The sequence below is a fragment of the Pteronotus mesoamericanus genome, unplaced genomic scaffold (genome assembly GCF_021234165.1).
Source record: "Pteronotus mesoamericanus isolate MK-2021 breed Mesoamerican mustached bat unplaced genomic scaffold, CSHL_Meso_final contig_202, whole genome shotgun sequence".
Classification (NCBI taxonomy): Eukaryota; Metazoa; Chordata; class Mammalia; order Chiroptera; family Mormoopidae; genus Pteronotus; species Pteronotus mesoamericanus.
In genome coordinates, this window is record NW_026555086.1 from 7,663,770 (window position 1) to 7,684,018 (window position 20,249).

Consider the following 20,249-nt stretch of genomic DNA (forward strand, 5'->3'; position numbering starts at 1 on the left):
CCTGAGGCTGAGAAAGGCTGCCCAAGAGGGTCACGCAGCCTCGTGATTAAAGGGGTCTGGGTCTCTGAATATAGAGAGATCCTGACGTCCTGAGAAATGAATGGGCCCTTCGGAATTTTCAGGTCTTCTTTAGCAGTTAACGTTACTCCAACCAATAGATCACCAGAACTCTTAATACACATTTGTTTACCATCAACTTTCAATGATTAAAAAAGGCATGCAAATTTAGTGTCCATATTCTTTCTCCACATAATACAAATGGTGTGTGCAATTCTGATGTGGTGGCGATTTTAAAATCGGTCAACACAAAGTGCAACGCTTTTCAATTTTAATGTAAAGGTAGATAATGTATTTTGAAATCATAAATTCAATGACAGGGAAAAAGATGTATCTATATACCAACTTTACATACATACAGAAATATTGGACTTCAAAGCCCTAACGTTTCAAAAGGATTCACCTTTCTACGCACAAGTCTAGTATTATTCGGCAACAGTATTATTGATCTTAAAAATAGAAAGTAAATACACTCTTCAGATGCAATGCTTGGTCTCTCATGTGTGCGGCTCCCCAAGGTCGTCTTCATTCTCAGTGCCCTGGCTCACGAGGATGCAACCCAAAGCTAACCAGTCTAGATTTTTAGGAAAAAACGCATTCTGGGAACTTCATTACCTATGCTTTCCTCTCCTATGAAGAAGCTGTCCCCACCCGCATGATTCTGAACAGCGTGTTGATGTTGTTGTTTCGAATCGCATCCCGACAGGCAGTGATCACCTGGTTCTTTGGTTTGCCAACTAAATGATAAGAAACATCAAATCAGCACAATCTGAAAGGTTATGAAAAGGGGAACGATTAAATCAGAGGTGGCTTTAAAACAGCGTAAACCTAGAAGAGAGTCACATGTAGTGCGAATTCAACTAATTTCTCCTACCACTCCCCCCAAAAAAACATACCTTTGTGAGGAGGTTTATCACAAACCAGACCTAGATACCATTTTTAACCTAGAAATCGAAAGCCAGTTTTACAGAAAAGGATCAAAGCTCATACCCACCCACCAAAGATTATTTCTAAAAGGAGGTCAAAAGCGCTGACCCAAAACAGCAGATTTTAGGTATAAATCTCTGGCTATATATTTTTGTTTCCTTTTGTTTACTTTATTGTTCTTTTTCTAAATTTTAAGTTGGGCACTTCACTCATTAATTCTCAGTCTTCCCTCGCCCCCCACCGCCTTGTCTTAATAGGGGTATTTAAGGCTTTCCTCTTGGGTGTGTGCCAGGCTTTTCTTTAGAGGATGCAGTAAGGTCTAAGAAAAGGAGCTAAAAGCTTTCTTTTCCTTTGAAATCTGGACACTAATTAAAACGAAACGACTAGCTGACTGAAACTCAAGTGACTGATGCCAACTGGAGTGTTAAAAGTATCTTCTTTTTTTTAAAAGATTTTATTTACTTATTTTTAGAGAGAGGGGAAGGGAAGGAGGAAGAAAGGGAAAGAAACATCAATTGGTTGCCTCTCGAACACCTCCAACCGGGGACCTGGCCCACGGCCCAGGAATGTGCCCTAACCGGGAATTGAACAGGTGAACTTTTGGTTAGCAGGCTGGTGCTCAACACACTGAGCCACACTGGCCAGGGCTGATAGTATCTGTATAATGGATATAGGCTCCAATATGGATTCTTGGAGCTACCGCCTTCTTCAATGGTTCTCACCCCCAAATTACTGATAACAGTGCTGCAAAAAGAGACTCACCACGCAGACGACCTGCTCTTTGAATTGCTTGATTGACGGCTTTGAGGTTTCCCAACAGCTCTGTGTGATTGTTACAGCGAATTTTATATCCATTTAGCAAGTCTTTATTAAGATCATAGAGCTCCATATAGCGATTCTTCATTGTTTTCCTGTGTAAATCAATAGAAATTTAGCATCATTGTACCTCAATGGCAGATTGAAACGAAAATACTTGCAAACTTCTTAGACACATAAAGAAAAACTGTATTGTCATTAAAACAGGGTAACTACTAAAATTTGCTTGGAAAATGCAAACGGTCTTTGTTTGTTATTGGTCCATAGTTTGAGTTTAGGAGCCAAGAATGATCCAGCGTCCCCTGGCGGGGGTGGCAGGGTGGAGGAGCGGGGAGTGGAGGGCAGGGAAAGTGAGTAAGATGACAGCCCATCTTCCAGGTTTCAGATTAACATGCATTAGGCAGAATGTGCTAGACCTGCCCATATCTATTTTCACCTTTTTGCTGTAAAATGTAATACACATTCAAAAAAATTCGTGGAACAAATGTTTATTAGCCAAGTGAAGAGAAGGGGCATTGCCCCATCCCAGAGGCTTCCCATTACGTCCTTTCCGAACACAGTCCCTCCCTCCCCAGGGCAAACTACTATCTTATCCGGTCCTCTTTTCCGTGAATTTCTTTATACTTTTATCATCTATGCTACGCTTCCCAAATGATGCAGTACAGTTTCATCTGTTTCCAAACAATATATAAATAGCACTTTGCAGATATTCTTTTGAGTCTTACTTCTTTCAGTCTCCATTATGTTTGTTAGACCTGTCCACGTTGGTACATGTCATTGAGATACATGTGTTCTCATTGTGAGTGCGTACATGTCGTAACATATCCATTATACTGTTGATGCTGGTTTGGACTGCTTCCACTTTGGGCTTCTTAGGAACACAGCTTTTAAGAACATTCTTGTACAAACACCCTGGTTTATAAGTGCACATGTTTTTCTAGGTTATAAACCAGGAGAACCGCTGGGTCGTAGGGTCTGCACATTTTCAACTCTGCTGATAACGCCGTTATTTTCCAAAGTCCTTGTACGAGCTACACTCCTGCCAGTAGCATCAGAGAGCTGCTATTCCACACAGCTGCCCTGTTTCACCTGCCACCTGTCCTAGTCACGGTCAGTACTCACATGTCCCTCATCAGACGGGCATCCTCAGCTCGGACCAGCAAACTTCGGATCAGGTTAGAATTGTCGGCCATGTCAGCGCTGAGCTTCTGATGCACTGAGTGATATTCATCCACCTGGAGACCATGGACACTCGGGAATCAAAAAACCCCCCAGACTCCTTGAAAACCAGACAGACTGAGAAGACACTGTTGACCGTATACCGAGGCCCTCCCCTTTCCCCTGTTGACTTGGACCCTCTCAACCACCCACTGTGTCACCTCCTCCCCAGGGAAGTGATTAGTCTCAGCTGTCCCCAGCACTCGAGAGGACCTTCCATGTGGATCCTTTCCGGGTCTTCGCATGGGAGCCCTGGCAGCCACATGTTCACACTTCAGAGAATGTGGGGTGGGAGCTCGGTTATAACTGGGAGCCAATCCCCATAATTATTTTTCCTTGTTCTTTTGAATTTGCATTGTTGGAAAGCACTAAACCAATGTGCAAAGTAGATGCAACAGATGAGGTGAAGGGTTAGCAAAGGACACTGCTGATCTACATTTTCAAAAGTCCTCTCCCAAATCAGACAAAGAAAGCAGGGTAGTCAAGAGCTAACTACTCACTGTTGTAAAAGAGATGCTTCAACTAGTGAACTCCCCAATACTAGCTCAATTTTTATTTTAAGAATTTGCAAAATTCTTTAAAACATGAGTATTGTATAACATGCGTAGTTATAGTACCGTTAATCTCCTAAGAGAAACAGTTCAGACGTTACTGGACCACCATGTTCTCGAACAGGCCTCCACCAGGCGTCCTCACCTTAACTAGCACCTTTCGTAATTCCTCGAAGTAGGCAGGGAAATCCGCTTCTACCTGAAGGTCCTCAATCGCGAAAAACGATGCCATTGACTGTATGACATCGCCAGCCAAATCAATATCATCAGTATTTATGGTGATCTATCCAGAGGAAGAGACACACTTAGCATCCCCAGACATTAAGGACAAACCAAGCTAAAACAGTCCCTGAACTTACCCATATTCAACACATTTATTGAGCATGAACTCAAACGTGGTGATGAAAGGAGACAGGACTTAGCCCTCAAGGAAATTACAAACCACATTCATTATTTCTAGCAGCAGGCTAAAGATCAATCCTTTGGCCTTGTAGACTAAACAACGAAGTCATTCAAACAGTGAAAATGTTGCCTGTCTCCTCTGTGTTCCTAACCCTCCCCCAATTAGACAAGGAAGGACTGAAGGGAAGGAGAGACGGAGGGAGGGAGGCAGGGAGGCAGGGATGCAGGGAAGCAGGGAGTTGCTGCTCTAGGTTACAGCCCAGTGTCTGAGATCGTTACCACCAGCACATGTTGAAACCCGTGGTGTGATGACCTTGAGACATGGCACCCGCCTCACTCACGCTGAGTGGCAAACACAACATGAGAAATCTATGTCGAAGATGTTACACATTACCTCTCCACTAAGTTTTATTTTTATATACAGCTGGCTACCATTCCGTAAGGAGGTGAAACACACTTGAAACGGAGCATTCTGAATGTTAGTGTCTTCTGGGAGCAGGAAGTTCTGGCTGAGCCATATAACAACCTTGAAAAGCAACAGGATGAAATGAACTTCTGTTTTTAAAGTGCGGTCATTGTTAAGAGTTATCCTTCTTTCTCGTTTCATTGCTTGGTAAACAATTATACTTCACACACACACCCCGCCCCCGCCCCAACATCAAGAAAACACTAACCTTGCCCCCTTTTCCCATAGCCTGCATGTCCTTAAGTAGCATTCATGATCATGGCTGGCCCCACAGCATGCATGATTTAATAGCATTTTCAACTCAGACATAATCCTATGTGCAATGGGGAAACAGTTCAGGTGTGGTGCTAATTCCGTTTACATAATAGCTCTTTTGTGGCTTTGTCCTGGACAGCATAACCTGCTTAAAATCATTCCTGTCCATTCTTGGAAAAAAATTTTAAACGAAATATTCACGCACACACAGCATAGACAACATGATACATCCACACAAAAATAAATTTTAATATTAAAAATAGTAACAGTACTTTACAGTGGTTCATAATACAAGTTTCACATAAGAACCACCATGAAGCTTTCTGAAGAGCCCACCTACAGAGCGTCTGGCTCCCCAGGCCCGGCAGGGGACTGAGAGGCTCCATGACTGAAAAGCCTCACTAAAAATTCGGCGGTGAGCCACGGTTCAAGTCCACTGGTATCAGGCCTTTCAAATTTACAAGACGCTGTCACACCCATTACGTTATCTTCAGGGGCGCCTGTGAGGTAAGATATCCTCACTTACAGATATGGAAACTGAGGCTTGGACTGGTGAGGGGCATGTCCCCAAAGTCACTAAGAATTTAACTAGTTAAGGCAGCACGTGAACCCCCAAATGTCCCCAGCTCCAAGTCCCACTCCCCTTCCATTCTGATGCAGGTTTTCTCCTGAAACACTAGGTGAGGACAGCCACATTAAGACCATAGCCACACAGGAATTAAAACTGGTGACAACTCACCTATAATGAAGGATTGTTCAGGTAAATAAGGTGTGTATTTTTTCAAACTGAGAGGAGGTATTTTAGCAATATTTTGTTACAGGTTATAAGCCAACTCCAAGCTATATAATTCATGTCTTTTTTACTGCTGCCAAATAATTCATTCACGTGAATCCTCCCTCCTAAGAACTAACATCGAAGGGACTCTACAAGGCAAAAGTATTGAAAGAAAAGAGCCGGTGCTCACTCTCTGGGCCCGCTCGGTGACGGTGAAGTTGACGTAGCTAAGCGGCTGGCTGGCCGAGCCCGGGCTGGTCAGCGCGTACATGGAGAAGCGCGGCAGCTGTCTCGTCAGTTCGAACACGTGGAACTGGGTGCTGCGGCCGACCAAAGGAACACAGAGGACCGAGTCATCAAGTTAATACTTAAGGGTTTCACAGATGGGAAAAAATCCCCATCTTTTTTAACTGCAGGGTTAAAGTACCGCAAGAATGGGGTGTAGAATTTGGAGATAATACGAGTCTACGTAGACGTATCCATGCATCATAGATCTTAAACACCCTGAAAAAATGTGAAACGCTTTTGACTTCTACAAATCTAGTGGATTTTTTCCAAGAGCTGAGGTTATACATAACTCTAATATAAAGATGCATCCCAACTCTTACAGCCTTAGAGGTCAAAACTAGGAGTTGACAAATCAAACGTATTTTGGAGCTTTTGTGATTATAAAATCATCAGCCTAAAAACCAGAAAATGACCATCTTTAATTTAAATATCCACTCCCTCCTCTTTTTGGAAAGACTTCAAATTAGGGAAATAAGGTTCTGGTAAACCTTTTCTGGGTGGACAGACCAATAAATGGCTTCTGTGGCCCTACCGAGTCCCTGGCACAATAGAAAAATCCACACATCTTGCCCTCATCTCAGGGCTGTCCGGAAGTAGACTGTGACTTGCAGTGGGTCACCTGCTTCTGTAACCCACGAAGGTTTTCAGGTGCAGATCCACAGGGACGTCTTTGGGAGGTGTGATTGGGATGCGGATGGAGCTGGAAAGGCTGTGAAGGCTGGGGTGTACCACGTGGCTTTCACCTACAAAAATCCCCTCCGCAAAAATCAAGACCGCTCGGATGATGGTGTCTGCAGAGGAGAGGGAAACGGCAGGCGGTTCAAGAACCACACGCCAAGGCAGCCCGCGTGCCTGCAAAGTCCCGCTGTGAATGGCCTCTTACCATTGGAAGTAGAAATGCACAATTCCGCATGCGCAGCCTGCGTCTCATTCCCCAGGTTGACCGAGAGGGCGGTGTGCAGCTTGGTGTTGGCTGGGATGATGCCCCGCTGCCCGTCCGCCTCATGTGGGGGACCGCTCACCTCGGCCTGCCAGACAGCGCCCCGCTTCCAGCTCAGTCAGTCAGCACAGTGAACGAATGTCGCTTTTACATACTGTGGTTATTCCGCTTCAACACCCACTCTTCACCTCATCGTATTAATCTAACTTTTTAGAATTCAGAGGACTCTCCTCATGAGCGCCCCTTCCTCCACCTGGCGTTTTCCCAAGCGAAAATACCCTCATCCCTCTCTCTGCTTCCAGCCTCCTGCACCCCATCATGCCTAAACATTGTTTATATTGTTCTTTTAAAATAACAAAATAAAATCCATTTAGCATAGCAAATTAAAATACAGTCATGCATGACAGGATCAATTAAAATCCTACGCGCCAGTTCATCCTCCAGCCAGCGTGGTACATATGTGTATAGACAAACACACACGCATCTCTGTAGTTGTCACTTGGTATGTTACTTGTTTGTAAAAAGATAAAAGATACTCCATACCTACTGTTCCTCCTTTTCACTTCATACCACACACACCCTTCTGCATCAGCCCAGGTGCACATACTCCACTCCTCTGAGCTGCTTCACACTCCCCAGCATATGCTCCCTGTTACTGGTCGCCATCTAAGCTGCTTCCAGCTGGGCACTGCTACACACGGGGCTGCCGTGAATGGACCACTTGCGCAAAGATTTCTGCAGCTCAGCTGCCTGGACGTGGGATTTCTAGATGAAAAATGCCCTAGCCACTCTGCCCCAGGCCAGAAAGGCTGAAGCAGCCCGCACTTCCGCCCGCGTGGCAGCCGACGACACTAACAGTCCCCTCCTTTCACACGTGCCAACCCTCAGCATTTGAGTTCCCATCTCCCTTCCCCCTGGGCCCCACCTTGGCGTTTTCCTCATAGTTGCGCAATTCCAGCAGCAGGTTCTGTTTCTTCTGACTCAGCTCTCGGATCAGGTCCTGCTCTACACTGGTGTCCATGAGGTTCCCTCTCATCTCAGCCGAGCCTGGCAGGTAGCCCCGGACTGAACAGGAGAAACAATCACTCGCCGCACTAAGCGATGTCCCAGGTGTAGCGGGGTCTACTTGTAAGTCATCAGTTACCTGGTCTTACAAACCAAAAACCAAAGTTCTCATTCCCTCAACTTAGGTGAGCTTATTAGGACGAGAGGATAGCAAGCCAAACATTTCACAGTGGGATTTCCTGGTACCCGATCCATCTCACTTAAAATCTGACCTCTTGGGACCCCCGCGTCCCAGCTTACTTTCCCCGTCCACTGAGCAGCAGATTAACTGGACGTGGCCATCCATGAGGTAGTCTCCCTCGACCACACCAGCAATCGCCGAAGAAAAGTTGTCTTTAAAGATGACTTCCCCAGTTCGGTCACTCCGAGCATCGACCTAAAAAATGAAATAAGCACTTAGAAAATCACTTAGGCTACAGTTTTTAAAAAACACAAAAAAAGGTCATTTAGTTTAGTGGTCCCCATGAGTCCTCCATGGCACCCCCTGGCTTCTGAGGGAGCACCTTTGACACCTGGGGCCTGAGGGGACCAGAGTAGGCCTTCACCAGCTATGATTTCTTCTTCCTAAATAAGTTATTTTACAACTGGCCTTTACGTCACATTTCAGTTGGATAAATGGGTTCGCTGGGAGGCAGTATGTATAATACACAGAGCGGAAGTCCGACCTGCCCAGGCTCCGGTTCCAGCCTCCCCACTACTCTCTGTGGGATCCCGGGCAAGTTTCTTAACCATCCTGGGCTTGGCCTCGCCATCTGGGATCAATGACAAGAACAGGAGGACACTAACTGCACCTGCACCTCGCAGGGTTGGAAGGAGGCCTAAAGGAGTAACGCAGGTAAAGCTCTTAGAATGGGGCCTGGCACATAGAGCTATACAAGAAATGTGAGCTCTATGTAAAAATTTTATGTATTATATATAAATGCATAAAATATAGTTATATCTAAAGTCTGAAAATGCCAAACTTCCACCACAGACACAACCTTTTATAATGCCCTGTGTAAGAATCCTCCGTCCCCATAAAATCTATTGAGATTCCTAGCGAGTCCTCCCGCCTCTTTGAGTTTCTGCTTCCTAACAGAGGCAAATGCATAACTGACTCATCGGAAACAAAAGCTTCTCAAAGACAATAGTGAAGAGTGACCACTTAAATGACAATGTTGTTCTAAGCAGGAAGACCTGTACCACCAATGAAAGGCAAGCTACGGAAAATCCGGCAGAGATCGTCTGAGTGACCGCCACCTCTCACTGCTTTTGCCTGTTCATAAACATCCTTCCATCAAGACTCTGCAATGAGTAAATAAAGGAACCTATGTCATAGCCTGCTCCTGGTCCCTACCCCTTGTCTGGAGAGTATCACTTGCATGTATGCATGCTATTGATAGCAACACCGTGGAAGCTGGAAACAGGGATGCTAAAGCCTGTGATGTAATGAATGGCTTGTATTTTATCGAAGCTCTTAATACGGCAACAGAACCCGCTAACTCAGACTGAACTGGAATTGCTTCTTTCTAGCTACTTAAAAGCCTTCAGCCCTGCCTTTCCAGAATGTTTAGCAAATAAGAGGGTCATCTGCTAACTAAGACACAGGACTACAAATTAGTATTTCTGTGGATCTTCTACTCTTTTGCATTATTCAACCTGGAGGAGAGGATGGCCCTCTAACTCAACAGATAACCCAGCCCTGGCTGGGTAGCTGAGTTGGTTAGGGAAACCTTTTCTGGGTGGACAGACCATGGTTGCAAGGTTGTAGGTTTGATCCCTGGTCAGGACACATACCAGAATCAACCAATGAATGTATAAATGAGTAGAACAACAAATTGGTATTTCTCTCTCTCTCTAAAAAAATCAATTTAAAAAAACTAACTTGCATAGAAATTGTTTAAAGTGACCTACTAACAACAAAGTTAACTGGCTAGTTACATTTATTTAGTTTTTTTGCACCTACGTTCACATGTTGTATCTGTATATTTTCCTTTTCTATGCTATTTCTGCTAAGAGTAGATATCAGTTTTTCTACTTACGTAATAAACTGTGCAATTTTATTATCTTTTTTTAAGCTCTAGAACAGATTACATAATAGAAATTCCTTGGAATTTTTAAAGTATTTAACTATAAAAACATCTAGGCCCAGAGTCCTATTTGGCAGTAACTTCTGATAACCTCTCAATCGAGTAACTCCTAATTCCTGAATCATTCACGATAATTTATATTCCCCCAGAATACAGTCCATTTTATGGATTCTCAAGTTTCTTAATATGCAACTGCACAGTCTCCCCCTATAATTTTTAACACCCATACCAAAGACAAAACCAACTGTAGAAGCAGGAACCAACATAAGAGCAAAGGAAGATTACAAACTCCTGGCCAAAAGTAAAGGAAAGTCAGAGAAGAGAAGACAGGATGATCTGATCTCCAGGCAATCGGACAGACAAGAAGAGTTGGGGCAAATGGCATCCGCGGAGATCTGGCAGCTCCTTGGGCCGCTGCTAACAAAACAGTCCTGACTTGACAAGAGCCTGTAGGAAATTCTGATTTGAAGTGAAGAAAAGGAAAGAAATCGGAGAAATTTTATTTTGAAGTTGTAGCTGAGGAAACATTATTCCCATTAATTCTAGGTTTTCAGTCCATGTTAAGACTGACTAGAAAAGGGCTATACAAACAGTCCTTGATTAGCTTCTTAAAAGTCTTTGTTGTACTGGTCTAGGCCTAGGGTCAGCCTGGCTGCACGGATCCTCATTCCCTCAAGAATCTTCCGGAGAGTATCACTCAAATAGGCCATAAGGCCAAAGGACACACACGCTCATTGTGTGGTGTCAACACCTGCAGCAGGAGGAAAAAATGTGGAAAAACAAATGAAGTTAAATTTGAAAGCACAGCCAAGGAAGGCAAGCTTGTGTCCTCGTGTCACTGTTCCGCCTCACGCAGCCAGTGTGCCTCAGGCAGCTATGGCTTTGAATTACACCTGAACTCTGCGATTTAAACTTACCTTCCCATTGGACCAGCCAGTGATCAGTTCACACACTCCATCAGAATTAAGGTCAAAAGCGTGAATGCTCATGGCATGATTTTTGGACTGAAAAGGAATTCCAATAATGAGTACAGAAGCCTCTCAATACGTATAAAATCCCTGCACATCAGAGGCTGAATCACACTAACTTTAATCCTCCAGTAGCGGGCTGTTTTGTCGTAAACTCCAACTGTGCCGTTGGAAAGGGCGTAGCCAAATCGACTGCCGTACATGGGGCAAAGAGAGGTGATTATCTGGAAGAAAAAAAGAAAAGAAAACATAAAAATACAACTTTTCACTACGACTCAATTTAATATGAAGTATGTCCTTACAAAACTGTGTGCGTGAACATTAGATTTAAATGCACTTCCAGTCCATTTGTGGAGAAGGTATTCTCTTCTCTGTGACTCATCTCATCTGTCTCAGAGCCTGGATAGTCAGAACTAAATAAACTCACAGTTTGCCCTTTTAGACCAAGCCTAAGTGGCAAGCTTCAGCAAATTACGAAAAGTAATACAGTAAAATTGAGGGGTAAGAGAGGACATAGGCTGAGTACACATGATCTAGAGTAGGTACAATAGGTATTATACATACTAACTCGAAAAGGTTTTCATGATTATTCCAATTTCCTTCACTTACAATATCCCGCAGCCTAAATGTTAAAAAAGACTTACAAAATCCACAACTGAACATGTTTTGTGTGTCCACTTTTCTTTACATGACATAATTTGTTTGCCAGAAATGAAAGGTATTTTTCAGAAAAACACATAATCTTCCAAAGAGTGAAAATTCGAGCGCATATGTGACAATATACAGAATGCACATATCATACAGAAATATTTATAGGGCTCTTTTGGGAATCAACATCTTAAAAGGATACATTTTTAGATACCAAACCAAGTTCCCTTTTGAAGTGAGGACCAAAGCTCCATAGCCCTTTGGGTCACGCAGACCTCCTTTCTCCTTCCCACCCTCATAAAAGAGATGTTAAGAAACAAAGCGTATAAAGCAGAGAATAGTTATGTAATTTCCTCTACGCCTACGGCTTTTCTGCAAAACCACCCACATCACACAACTCTGAACACAAAGTGCTGTGCAGGATTTCAGAACCCTTTCACTCAAGGCCCGCTGCGCTGCCAGCGGATCATGATTTTGCTGGTCTGGGAAAAGGCATTTGTGCTCGGAGTAAAATCAAACTGAGAGGACAGGAAAATGACCCTGAAGTGAAAAATTTTATAAAGCCCCTATTTTCAGAAAATTAGGGCCCAGATTCCCTGGGTCCCCAGTCCTTCCTTAGTTCCCTAGTTTCTTTCTTCCGTGGATCAGGGGAGCAACCGTCACCGCCAATCCCTAGCCCTGTTCCTCGCTCCCCTGGCCTCTTCCAGGACCTAAGAAACAGGTGTTTCAGAGAATGCACCGTCCATCTAGTATGGACAATAAGCAGAAGTCCAACAGAACCTGAATGACCCCCGCCAAATGGGGGGAAATGCACTACAAACTCAAAAGAAAGGGGAAAAACAATGCAGGCACAGCACCTGCAGGCCAGGGATGTGCGCGCTTTTTTTTTGTGGGAGCAGCTGGAGAGGTGGCAAACCCCTTTAGGAATCCAATGAAAGCTAAGGCCCTGTCTCCACAGAAGACAGGACTCCTGCAGAGACGCACCTGCAGGCTGCCGCTTTTGACACTCATCTCTCTGCGTCCCTTCTCCTCTGCTCATAACTATCACTTTACAATCACAGTAACTGCAAGTATAAACGAAGTGTTGTAGGACTATGAAAAAACCTACAGCTTTCGCTATAGGATAATGGTCGATTGGTTAAGATCATCGATAGCGCTTTGTATAGCAACGTGCAAGTTTTGCCTTTTGGCCGCCTCTGCAGTTAGAAGAGAAGCCTTGCTTTTGTAAAAGGCGCGAGAAGCAAGGACAGGCGGTTGAGGGCGGTTCTGAGGCTGGACTGCCAAGCACCACGGGACTACGTCTGCAGAATCCAGCCGTTCTGACCTCTCAGACTGCCTTCTGTTGTTTTGTTTTGTTTTTCCTGCCCATGGACAATGCCCACAAGCCATAGCTCCTTTGTCCTCTTCATCCTTAATTCAGAATATCCCAATTGTTTTGCCTGTTTCCACCGTGCTCAGTCCTGGAAAACCAGCAGCATATATCCTAAGAATATAAAAACTACAAAGGATGAGGGCAACCTTAGGCGCTGCTTTAAAAAATGAACTTTAAACTCCTTAAGAAACATATCACGTTCAATTGTATGAAGTTATTCTAATCACAAAGAAACTAGCCTAGTTTTCTAACACCTAATTTTTAAGTGTACCTACAGAAATGTGCCTGAGAAGTGTTTAATTTGAATGAAGGAAGTATAAAAATCTCACATATGCACTTCATGCAATCCTATTTAATAGACAGGAGGAGGTGGAAGAAGACAAGGCACAAAGGTTCCAACCCTGACCAAGCCACTTAATAGCCATGACCTTGTGTGTCTCATTTAACAAAGAAACTTAACATCAGTTTCATCTGTAAAATGGGAATAACGGTGCTTCCTTCCTAATAGGGTTGTTGGAAAGTTAAATGAGTTACTTCATGTAAAGCACTGAGAAGAGTGCCTGGCATGTATTAGGTGCACAATAAATAGTTGCCACGATGATGATGATGATGATGATGATGATGGTGACGATGGTGTAACGCATTAAAAGAAATGCCTTTCTGCTCAGTAATTTTCCTCTACTTAATCCGTCTTTTCAAAACCGCTCTCATCCAAGATTTTTCAATGCTTCTTGGCGACGTACAGCTGTTCAGTCCCTGCAGTGTTTGTCCCAGAACTGCCTGGGTTCTGAGCAGACGCCGCGGCACCCTCATCTGATGTGATACTCGACTGCGCCGGCCTATCTTGCCCGAGGTCAGCAGAATTCTGAGGTGGCACTTCTTACCTCTGTTTCTGTCATTTCTGCCACAATCTCATCTTCTTTAAAAACTCGGATATCAAAATCCTCCGATCCAACAAGAAGCTTTAAAAAAAAAATCATGCACATTTCGTTCAGCGAGTGAACACAAAACAATTTTGATAAATAAAGCAAAACATTGCATAATATTTTGTGTGTCGCTACTGCTCCCCAAGACTTCGTCTCTCCCAGCAACCCAGGGCTCAGGAAGGTTCCCTGCAACGCGAGGTCAACAAGTCCAGTCACTGAAGAAACTGTGATTCTAGAGATGTCCTCCCGCCACATGGGCCACGCATTCCGCCAGGGCACGGTCCCCAGCATGCGCCTGAAGATGCTCCCTGGCTCAGCCCCTTTCTCCCTGCAGATGGAAGCCCCATTTCAAATGCCAGGGCCCCATATCCGTGGACAAGAGAGGGCCAAGTCACCACCCAACACAGTGCATTGCTGCCTGCTCAAGGAGCTAATTTCTAGAGTCACCATGAGGATCATTTCAAAGGCTAAGAGTCGATCTCTAATACTTCTAAATCCCTGCAAAAGTGGGCCAAAATTGAAAACTGTTTACTGATGTGGTTCACAAGCATCAGAAGCAAGTTCTAAGATTATCACTGTGACTGCGGTCCCATCAACTGTTCCGCCCTCCCACCCCCTCCCTTGTCTTTGAAACACCATGGCCTTGATCTTTGTATTAGACAAAGGGATTTACTGTTCAAAAGAGAGAAGAGAGACAAACGAGGCCAGTTCGCTCATTATGATGTAGGCAACAGGGCACCAACAGCAACCAGGAGAAGCTAACGCTTCTCGCCACACCAGTGTCATTGTCATGGGAAAATTTAGTCAGCTGAACACAAGGAGGAGAATTTCCTCCCCCACATACCTCTTTCTTTCCATCACTGTCAAAGTCACACAAGGCCAAAGAATGAACATTATCTCCAGTCACCTGAAAATAAAACCCAATAGCATGACTATGTCTTCTCTTCTCACTGATCTGACTATAACAGCTACATGAAAGAGATTACACAAACTGCTAACAGGTGTTATTCAGATTTGACACATCCTTTTTTCAGTGTACAGAATTCTAAATATGGTTCTATTCTGTTTTCTCTTATCCATTACGGTCAATGGTAAAAACCGACAAAACATAAATAAAGAACATTAAAAGTAAAAATGTGTAAGAGTACTAAAGGGAGTGTTTTGTTTTTCCTACCGTCCAAAAGAGATCATTGCCTTCACGATCAAAACCTTGCAGAACACAATTTCCACCAATGATTGCAAGAGGAGAGGAAATGTCTCCCAATGTCCCCAACACAACTGCATTGGCCCCATCTGCCACCTAAGAAGAAAGAAGATATAAAATCTCAGATCATAAGGATGCACAGGCACACTGGAGGTAATGTAAATCCTTGTCTCTGCTTGGATGCTCAAATTCCTCTGTCATCAGTTGTGAGAAGCCACATGGTCTCCTGAGAGGCAAGCCGGGGCCGCCCACCGAGGATAGTCACTGTGGCGTCCGTGACGCAAGGGGGACCCTCAGGCCACTCGTGATACACACTAATCTGCTACAGTAAACGGCTACGAAGTCCAAGGCTCTCTAGGATATTTGGCCAAACATTATTCTGGATGTTTCTGTGAAGGTATTTTTTAGATGAGACTAACATGCAAGTTAGTAGCCTTTGAGCGGAGCAGATTACCCTCTATAATGTGAGTGGGCCTCGTCCAAACAGTTAAAGGCTTTAATAGAAAAAAGACTGTCCCCTAATGAAGAAAGAATTCTGCCACCAGACTGCCTTCAGCCTTGAGGTTCAACATCAACCCGTCCCCGGGTCTCCAGCCTGCTGGCCGACCCTGAAAATGTTGGGCTTGCCAGTCTCCACAACCGTGTGCACCAATTCTTTAAAATATACCCCTCTCCCCTCCTCTCTCTATATGTGCATATCCTATTAATTCTCTTTATCTGGAGAACTGTGACTAATACGGTCCTAAACTCAATTTCAGTCTTGTACAAAAACATAGGAAGTGTATCTACGTGACCAAAGATGTCTTAGAAGGGCACACAAAGCACTAACCATTAAAGCAAAAGATTGATCAGCTGGACTTGATCAAAATTGAAAACTTTTACTCATCAAAAGACACCTAACTATTGGAATAAGCCACATACTGGGAGAAGATATTTGTTATATATAAATCTGACAAAGGACTTGTACCCAGTGTATCCAAAGAATATCTACAAATCAACAATACACAAACTACCAATATACAAATAGGAAAAAGACTTAAATACTTCACAGAAGACATATAATGAGCAATAAGCACCAAAAAAAGGTGTTCTACATCATTGTTCATGAGGGAAAAACAAAAGGAAACTGCTTAGTGACCATGATAAATCAAGTGTCAAGTAGATAAAGTAGATGCAAATGGCAGAATCACCATGTTGTTGAACAACAGTACAACAGCCACACAATAAGCCAAAATAAATGTCTGATCTCTTTTGAGCACAACAAAAATGAATATTAATGGTAATGGGAATTTGGGGATTATAAGGAGTGTACTCACCTCTCTGTAGAAAAGATCTGAATTATTGTAGACATCGTAAGCCAAGAGATTAGTCTGTGTCCCCACTAAAAGGATATCGTAGCCAAGTTCAGGGTCCAATACTCCTGCAGTCAGGCAGCTGACAGCCTGATTAATGTTGAGAAGGGAAACATCAGACTCCAGGGGGCTCTGGAAGACCCTGGATGTACTGACATGCTGGCTCCGTGTATGAGGATTGTGAATAAAAACCTAAAACAGAAAGAGGTCATTACATTCCCTTAAAATACCAAAAATATATAATTAACATACATTTTTTGAAAGACTCAGGTTATTAACAGATATCAACATTCACAAGAAGTCACTTTCATTACCTATAAAACTTAATTACAAACCCTACCACCGTTCTGTGCGTGGCTGGCTTTCAACCGCTATGAACTGTGGACATCGTGGTTCTTGGCCTTGGAAAGAACAAGGTGATGGACAAGGTCTAGCTGTTGCTTACCAGGGCTGCTTAGGGGCTACCCCCAGCAGGCTGTCAAAGCACTCTGATGAACCAGCCTTTGTCCGATCAGCCTAGAGAAAGATAGTACCAGCTACAATGATTGCTACACACCAGAACAGTCACATAGAATAGAATAATAAACACTTCCTTTAGTATCTTTCATCCACAGGAAAACACGAATGTTCATCGTGTAAGAAACCCCTTTAAAAATATCCTGGCTCAGGGTCGGAAACCAGATCAACAGCTCCACGTTTAAGAGAGAGTCCTAATATAATGTCCAAGTCCTGTTTCTGGAAACACGGGCCCCCACAGTCAAGGGGGGGCTTTAGCCTTACATGGAATGTTCAATTGCTTTTTAAAGGAGAATACAGTTGAGTATTACTTGGATCATAAAATATCACCAATTTTTTAAAAAGCCTCAAGATAAAAAATAAGAACTTTTCAGATCTGTTTAAAGTTCTGAACATAAAGTGTCCAGTGACAGAGGATACAGGACTCTCCCCCCGCCGCTTTCTCTCTGCCATCTCCAGAAACAAGCCTAGAACCAAGTGTTCCTGCCTCCCACTCTGGGTCACATTCTAATGAAAGGGCTTCCATAGAAACCTCTGCCTCATCTTCCCACTCCCACCTGGACACTTGGCTCTCTGCATCTCTGTTGCAGTACCAGCCAGAGTTGTACCTGAAACATCAGTCAAACCCCAGCACCCGCGGGAATCAAAACCGAGGCCTTCACTATGGTCTCTAGGCCCTATACGACCTGGCCCTTGGCTACCCCACTGCTTCCCTCGCTGCAGCCTCAGCAGCCTCCCTCTGCTCCTGGAACACACGGAACCACACTTCCACCTCAAGGCCTTTGCACTTGCTGATCCCTCTGCCTGGAAGGTACTTACCTACATGTCCGCAGGGCTTATTTCCTTCAAATCTCTGATCCACAGTTACCTTATCAGGGACCTATCTGTTCTCCCTGCCTAAAACAGCAACCTCCCATCATCCCCAGCCTCTTACCTCCCCCCGCCCCCACCCATGGAGACCTTATGTGTGTGTGAGACAGTCTAGATAGATAGATAGATAGATAGATAGATAGATTGATAGATAGATTTTGCCCCCTGTTAATTGTCTAGCCTCTCCTCTCAAATGTAAGCTCTAGGGAGGTGAAACTTAATTCTCACATTTGCCCTGCACCTGCAGACGAAAACAGTACCCAGCACATGGTAAGACCTCAATAAGTTACAGGCTGAGCTACTATCAATGGGCCCTTTCAATCCATTTATTTAACCGCTATACACCTACAGCAGAACCAAGGTGAATTTCTTTCTGGCATCTGTCAGTGCTTCTTAACCATAACAACTAACGTTATTATGTGCTAAGAGCCTGTGCTGAGCGCTTTACTCCATTAAACTACTTCATGAAAATGAATCACTGTTTTTTAATTACGTATACCAAGGCATATCATGAGATAACATACAACATAGGTGGAAGTATCTTGAAAACAATAAATCATTATAGAAATGTTTTATTCATTATTAAATCCGCACTGGGTGGGAGAACATGGACTCTATCTCATTTTCATGACTCTCTAGTTCAGTGACCTCAAGTATTACTTTGAACCTTGCTGAACCATGAGTTAGAAAAGTGGCAGTCACAAAAATAAATAAATAACAGCTAACAATTACTGACCATTTCTTATACGCCAAGTGCTTCATATGTTTTAACTTATTTCGTGTTCATAACAACCCTATGTGACAGATACTATTATTAAGTACCTTGCCCTAGGTCATGAAATTAGTAGGTACTGGAGCCAGGATCCAACACACCTGTGCTATGCCGCTGCCCTTGGCATTGTTGCAAGAATGCTGAGATAATTAATGTAATGATAAGGCTTCGGAACTGTTAGAGCTATTGCGCTTGGTGTCACCATATCCCATGTATTTGAGGCAAGCCTCCATCAACATACAGCGACTTGATTGGCTTTGTCTGTTGTCCTTCGGTATCATAAGCTTTCCGAAAGCTGGGACTCCAGCTTTATCTTTGAATCAACATCTAACACAGAGGAGGGGTTCCCTAAAAGTCTGGTGACTGTTGAATGACCATGTCCCTCACCTTGCACAGCACCTGGCACACAGTAAACCCCTTATAGGCACTTAGTGAATAAATTATGGGAAAAGATGTGAATGTACACGGATACAGATCAAAAGTGCGACCTGAATCATTTCATTTGGCAATCTTTGTATTCTTTATTTTTTCATCAAGTTGTTTGGCTCGAGGCAGTCTGAGACAGTGGAAGGAGTTCAGAGTGACAGACACGCACCCTGAACTCCCAGGGCGGGAATCTGAGGTCTGTTACCACTGCGGAGCCTGATCGGCCCCTTCCCCCTTCTGTGGACTTCCTTCCTTAGCTCCCTGTCTGCACAGGGACTCCAACATTGTCTGAGTCTAAGTGCCTGAAGGCAAAGTTAACTGCTCAGAAAAGCCATTCACGCGAGGCCTCGTTCCTGGGCTCACGACTGAGAACTAAAGGGAGACTGTCGACCGGTTGCCGGGCAACCCTGGCTGGGGGCGGGGTCGAAGAATGAGGGGCGGGGCCGCACGGTAGCGGCCTGCCGAGACCGTGGGATTTGCAGGGGCCCGGGTTCAGTGAAGGTGGAAGCGGTTACCTTGCCCGCTTGCGTGGCGGCGGCCAGGCACGGGTGCGTCCCGTCGTAGCGCCCTACGGCCACCATGCGGGGGTTGATTTTGTGGCGCAGTTTCAGGGTGAACACGGGCATCAGCATGCTGGCGGTGGCAGTGGGGAGGACAGCGGGTGGCCCGAGGCCGGCGCAGTGGAGACGGTCTTACCCGCTGTGGCGAGGGGCGCAAGGACCGGACCAATTCCGCTCCACTAGCCCAGGCCCGGCGCGACGAGGCGCGGGTCCCAGGTGCCCCACCCCCGGGCCGCCAACTACTTCTGCAGTTGCGCGGGCCCACCCAGCTTCTTCTGCGGCTGCGCAGACTCTGCTTGGCTTCGGCGGCTGCGCGGTCGAGACTCTCCTGGGACGGAGCTTGAAGTTGGCTTCGTCTTGGTGGTGGAGTCCGTTGTTGTGGGGCTGTAACTTATCCGCCTTATTTCCCCTCCACTGACGCATCTACGGTGGCCGTGCCTGCACCAGCGCACCCCCGGGACTGCTTGTAGCGCTGCAACCAAGCTGCACTCTGCAGATTACGGCCACTCCCACCCCACTCCAAAGAGCCATTAATTAGGTCAAGAAATGCCCTGACCCTTAATTTTAGCTGTTCTGTGGATGCAGACCACAGTAGTTCCCTCCACTAAGTGTGCTACTTCTCTCCCCCAAAACAAATCACACTTCAGACGCTCACGTTTAAATTGTCCACAGCCCCTTGCAAGAGTCCCTATGCATGCTTAAATGCAAAAATGCAAAATTGAAAAGTCATGAAACTTCTCAACATTCACTTAAATATTTTGAGGGCCGACGATGTGTCAGGCACGGTTCTATTTTTTTTTTTTTCT

At 44.7% G+C, this 20,249-nt stretch overlaps 1 protein-coding gene across 1 annotated transcript; it reads right to left on the reverse strand.

The window, feature by feature from the left end:
* Positions 1 to 286: 286 nt before the first annotated feature.
* BBS2 (Bardet-Biedl syndrome 2) lies at positions 287 to 19,714 on the reverse strand. The gene is made up of 17 exons (XM_054570355.1): positions 19,399 to 19,714; positions 16,264 to 16,491; positions 14,918 to 15,043; positions 14,588 to 14,650; positions 13,702 to 13,779; positions 10,917 to 11,021; positions 10,747 to 10,833; positions 8,001 to 8,136; positions 7,621 to 7,760; positions 6,639 to 6,783; positions 6,375 to 6,546; positions 5,658 to 5,787; positions 4,366 to 4,497; positions 3,715 to 3,852; positions 2,923 to 3,035; positions 1,747 to 1,895; positions 287 to 794 (listed from the first exon to the last, which is right to left on the reverse strand). Exons 1-17 carry the CDS (start codon positions 19,513 to 19,515, stop codon positions 688 to 690), a joined length of 2,166 nt encoding a protein of 721 aa, XP_054426330.1. The 5' UTR covers positions 19,516 to 19,714; the 3' UTR covers positions 287 to 687.
* Positions 19,715 to 20,249: the final 535 nt, after the last annotated feature.

Coding starts and splice junctions, on each gene's coding strand:
- BBS2 (XM_054570355.1), bottom strand. CDS start 19,515: ATGCTGATGCCCGTGTTCACCCTGAAACTGCGCCACAAAATCAACCCC. Junction 10,834..10,916: donor CCCGCTACTGGAGGATTAAA/GTTAGTGTGATT, acceptor ATTCCTTTTCAG/TCCAAAAATCATGCCATGAG. Junction 4,498..5,657: donor TCACCGAGCGGGCCCAGAGA/GTGAGCACCGGC, acceptor TTGCTTTTCAAG/GTTGTTATATGGCTCAGCCA.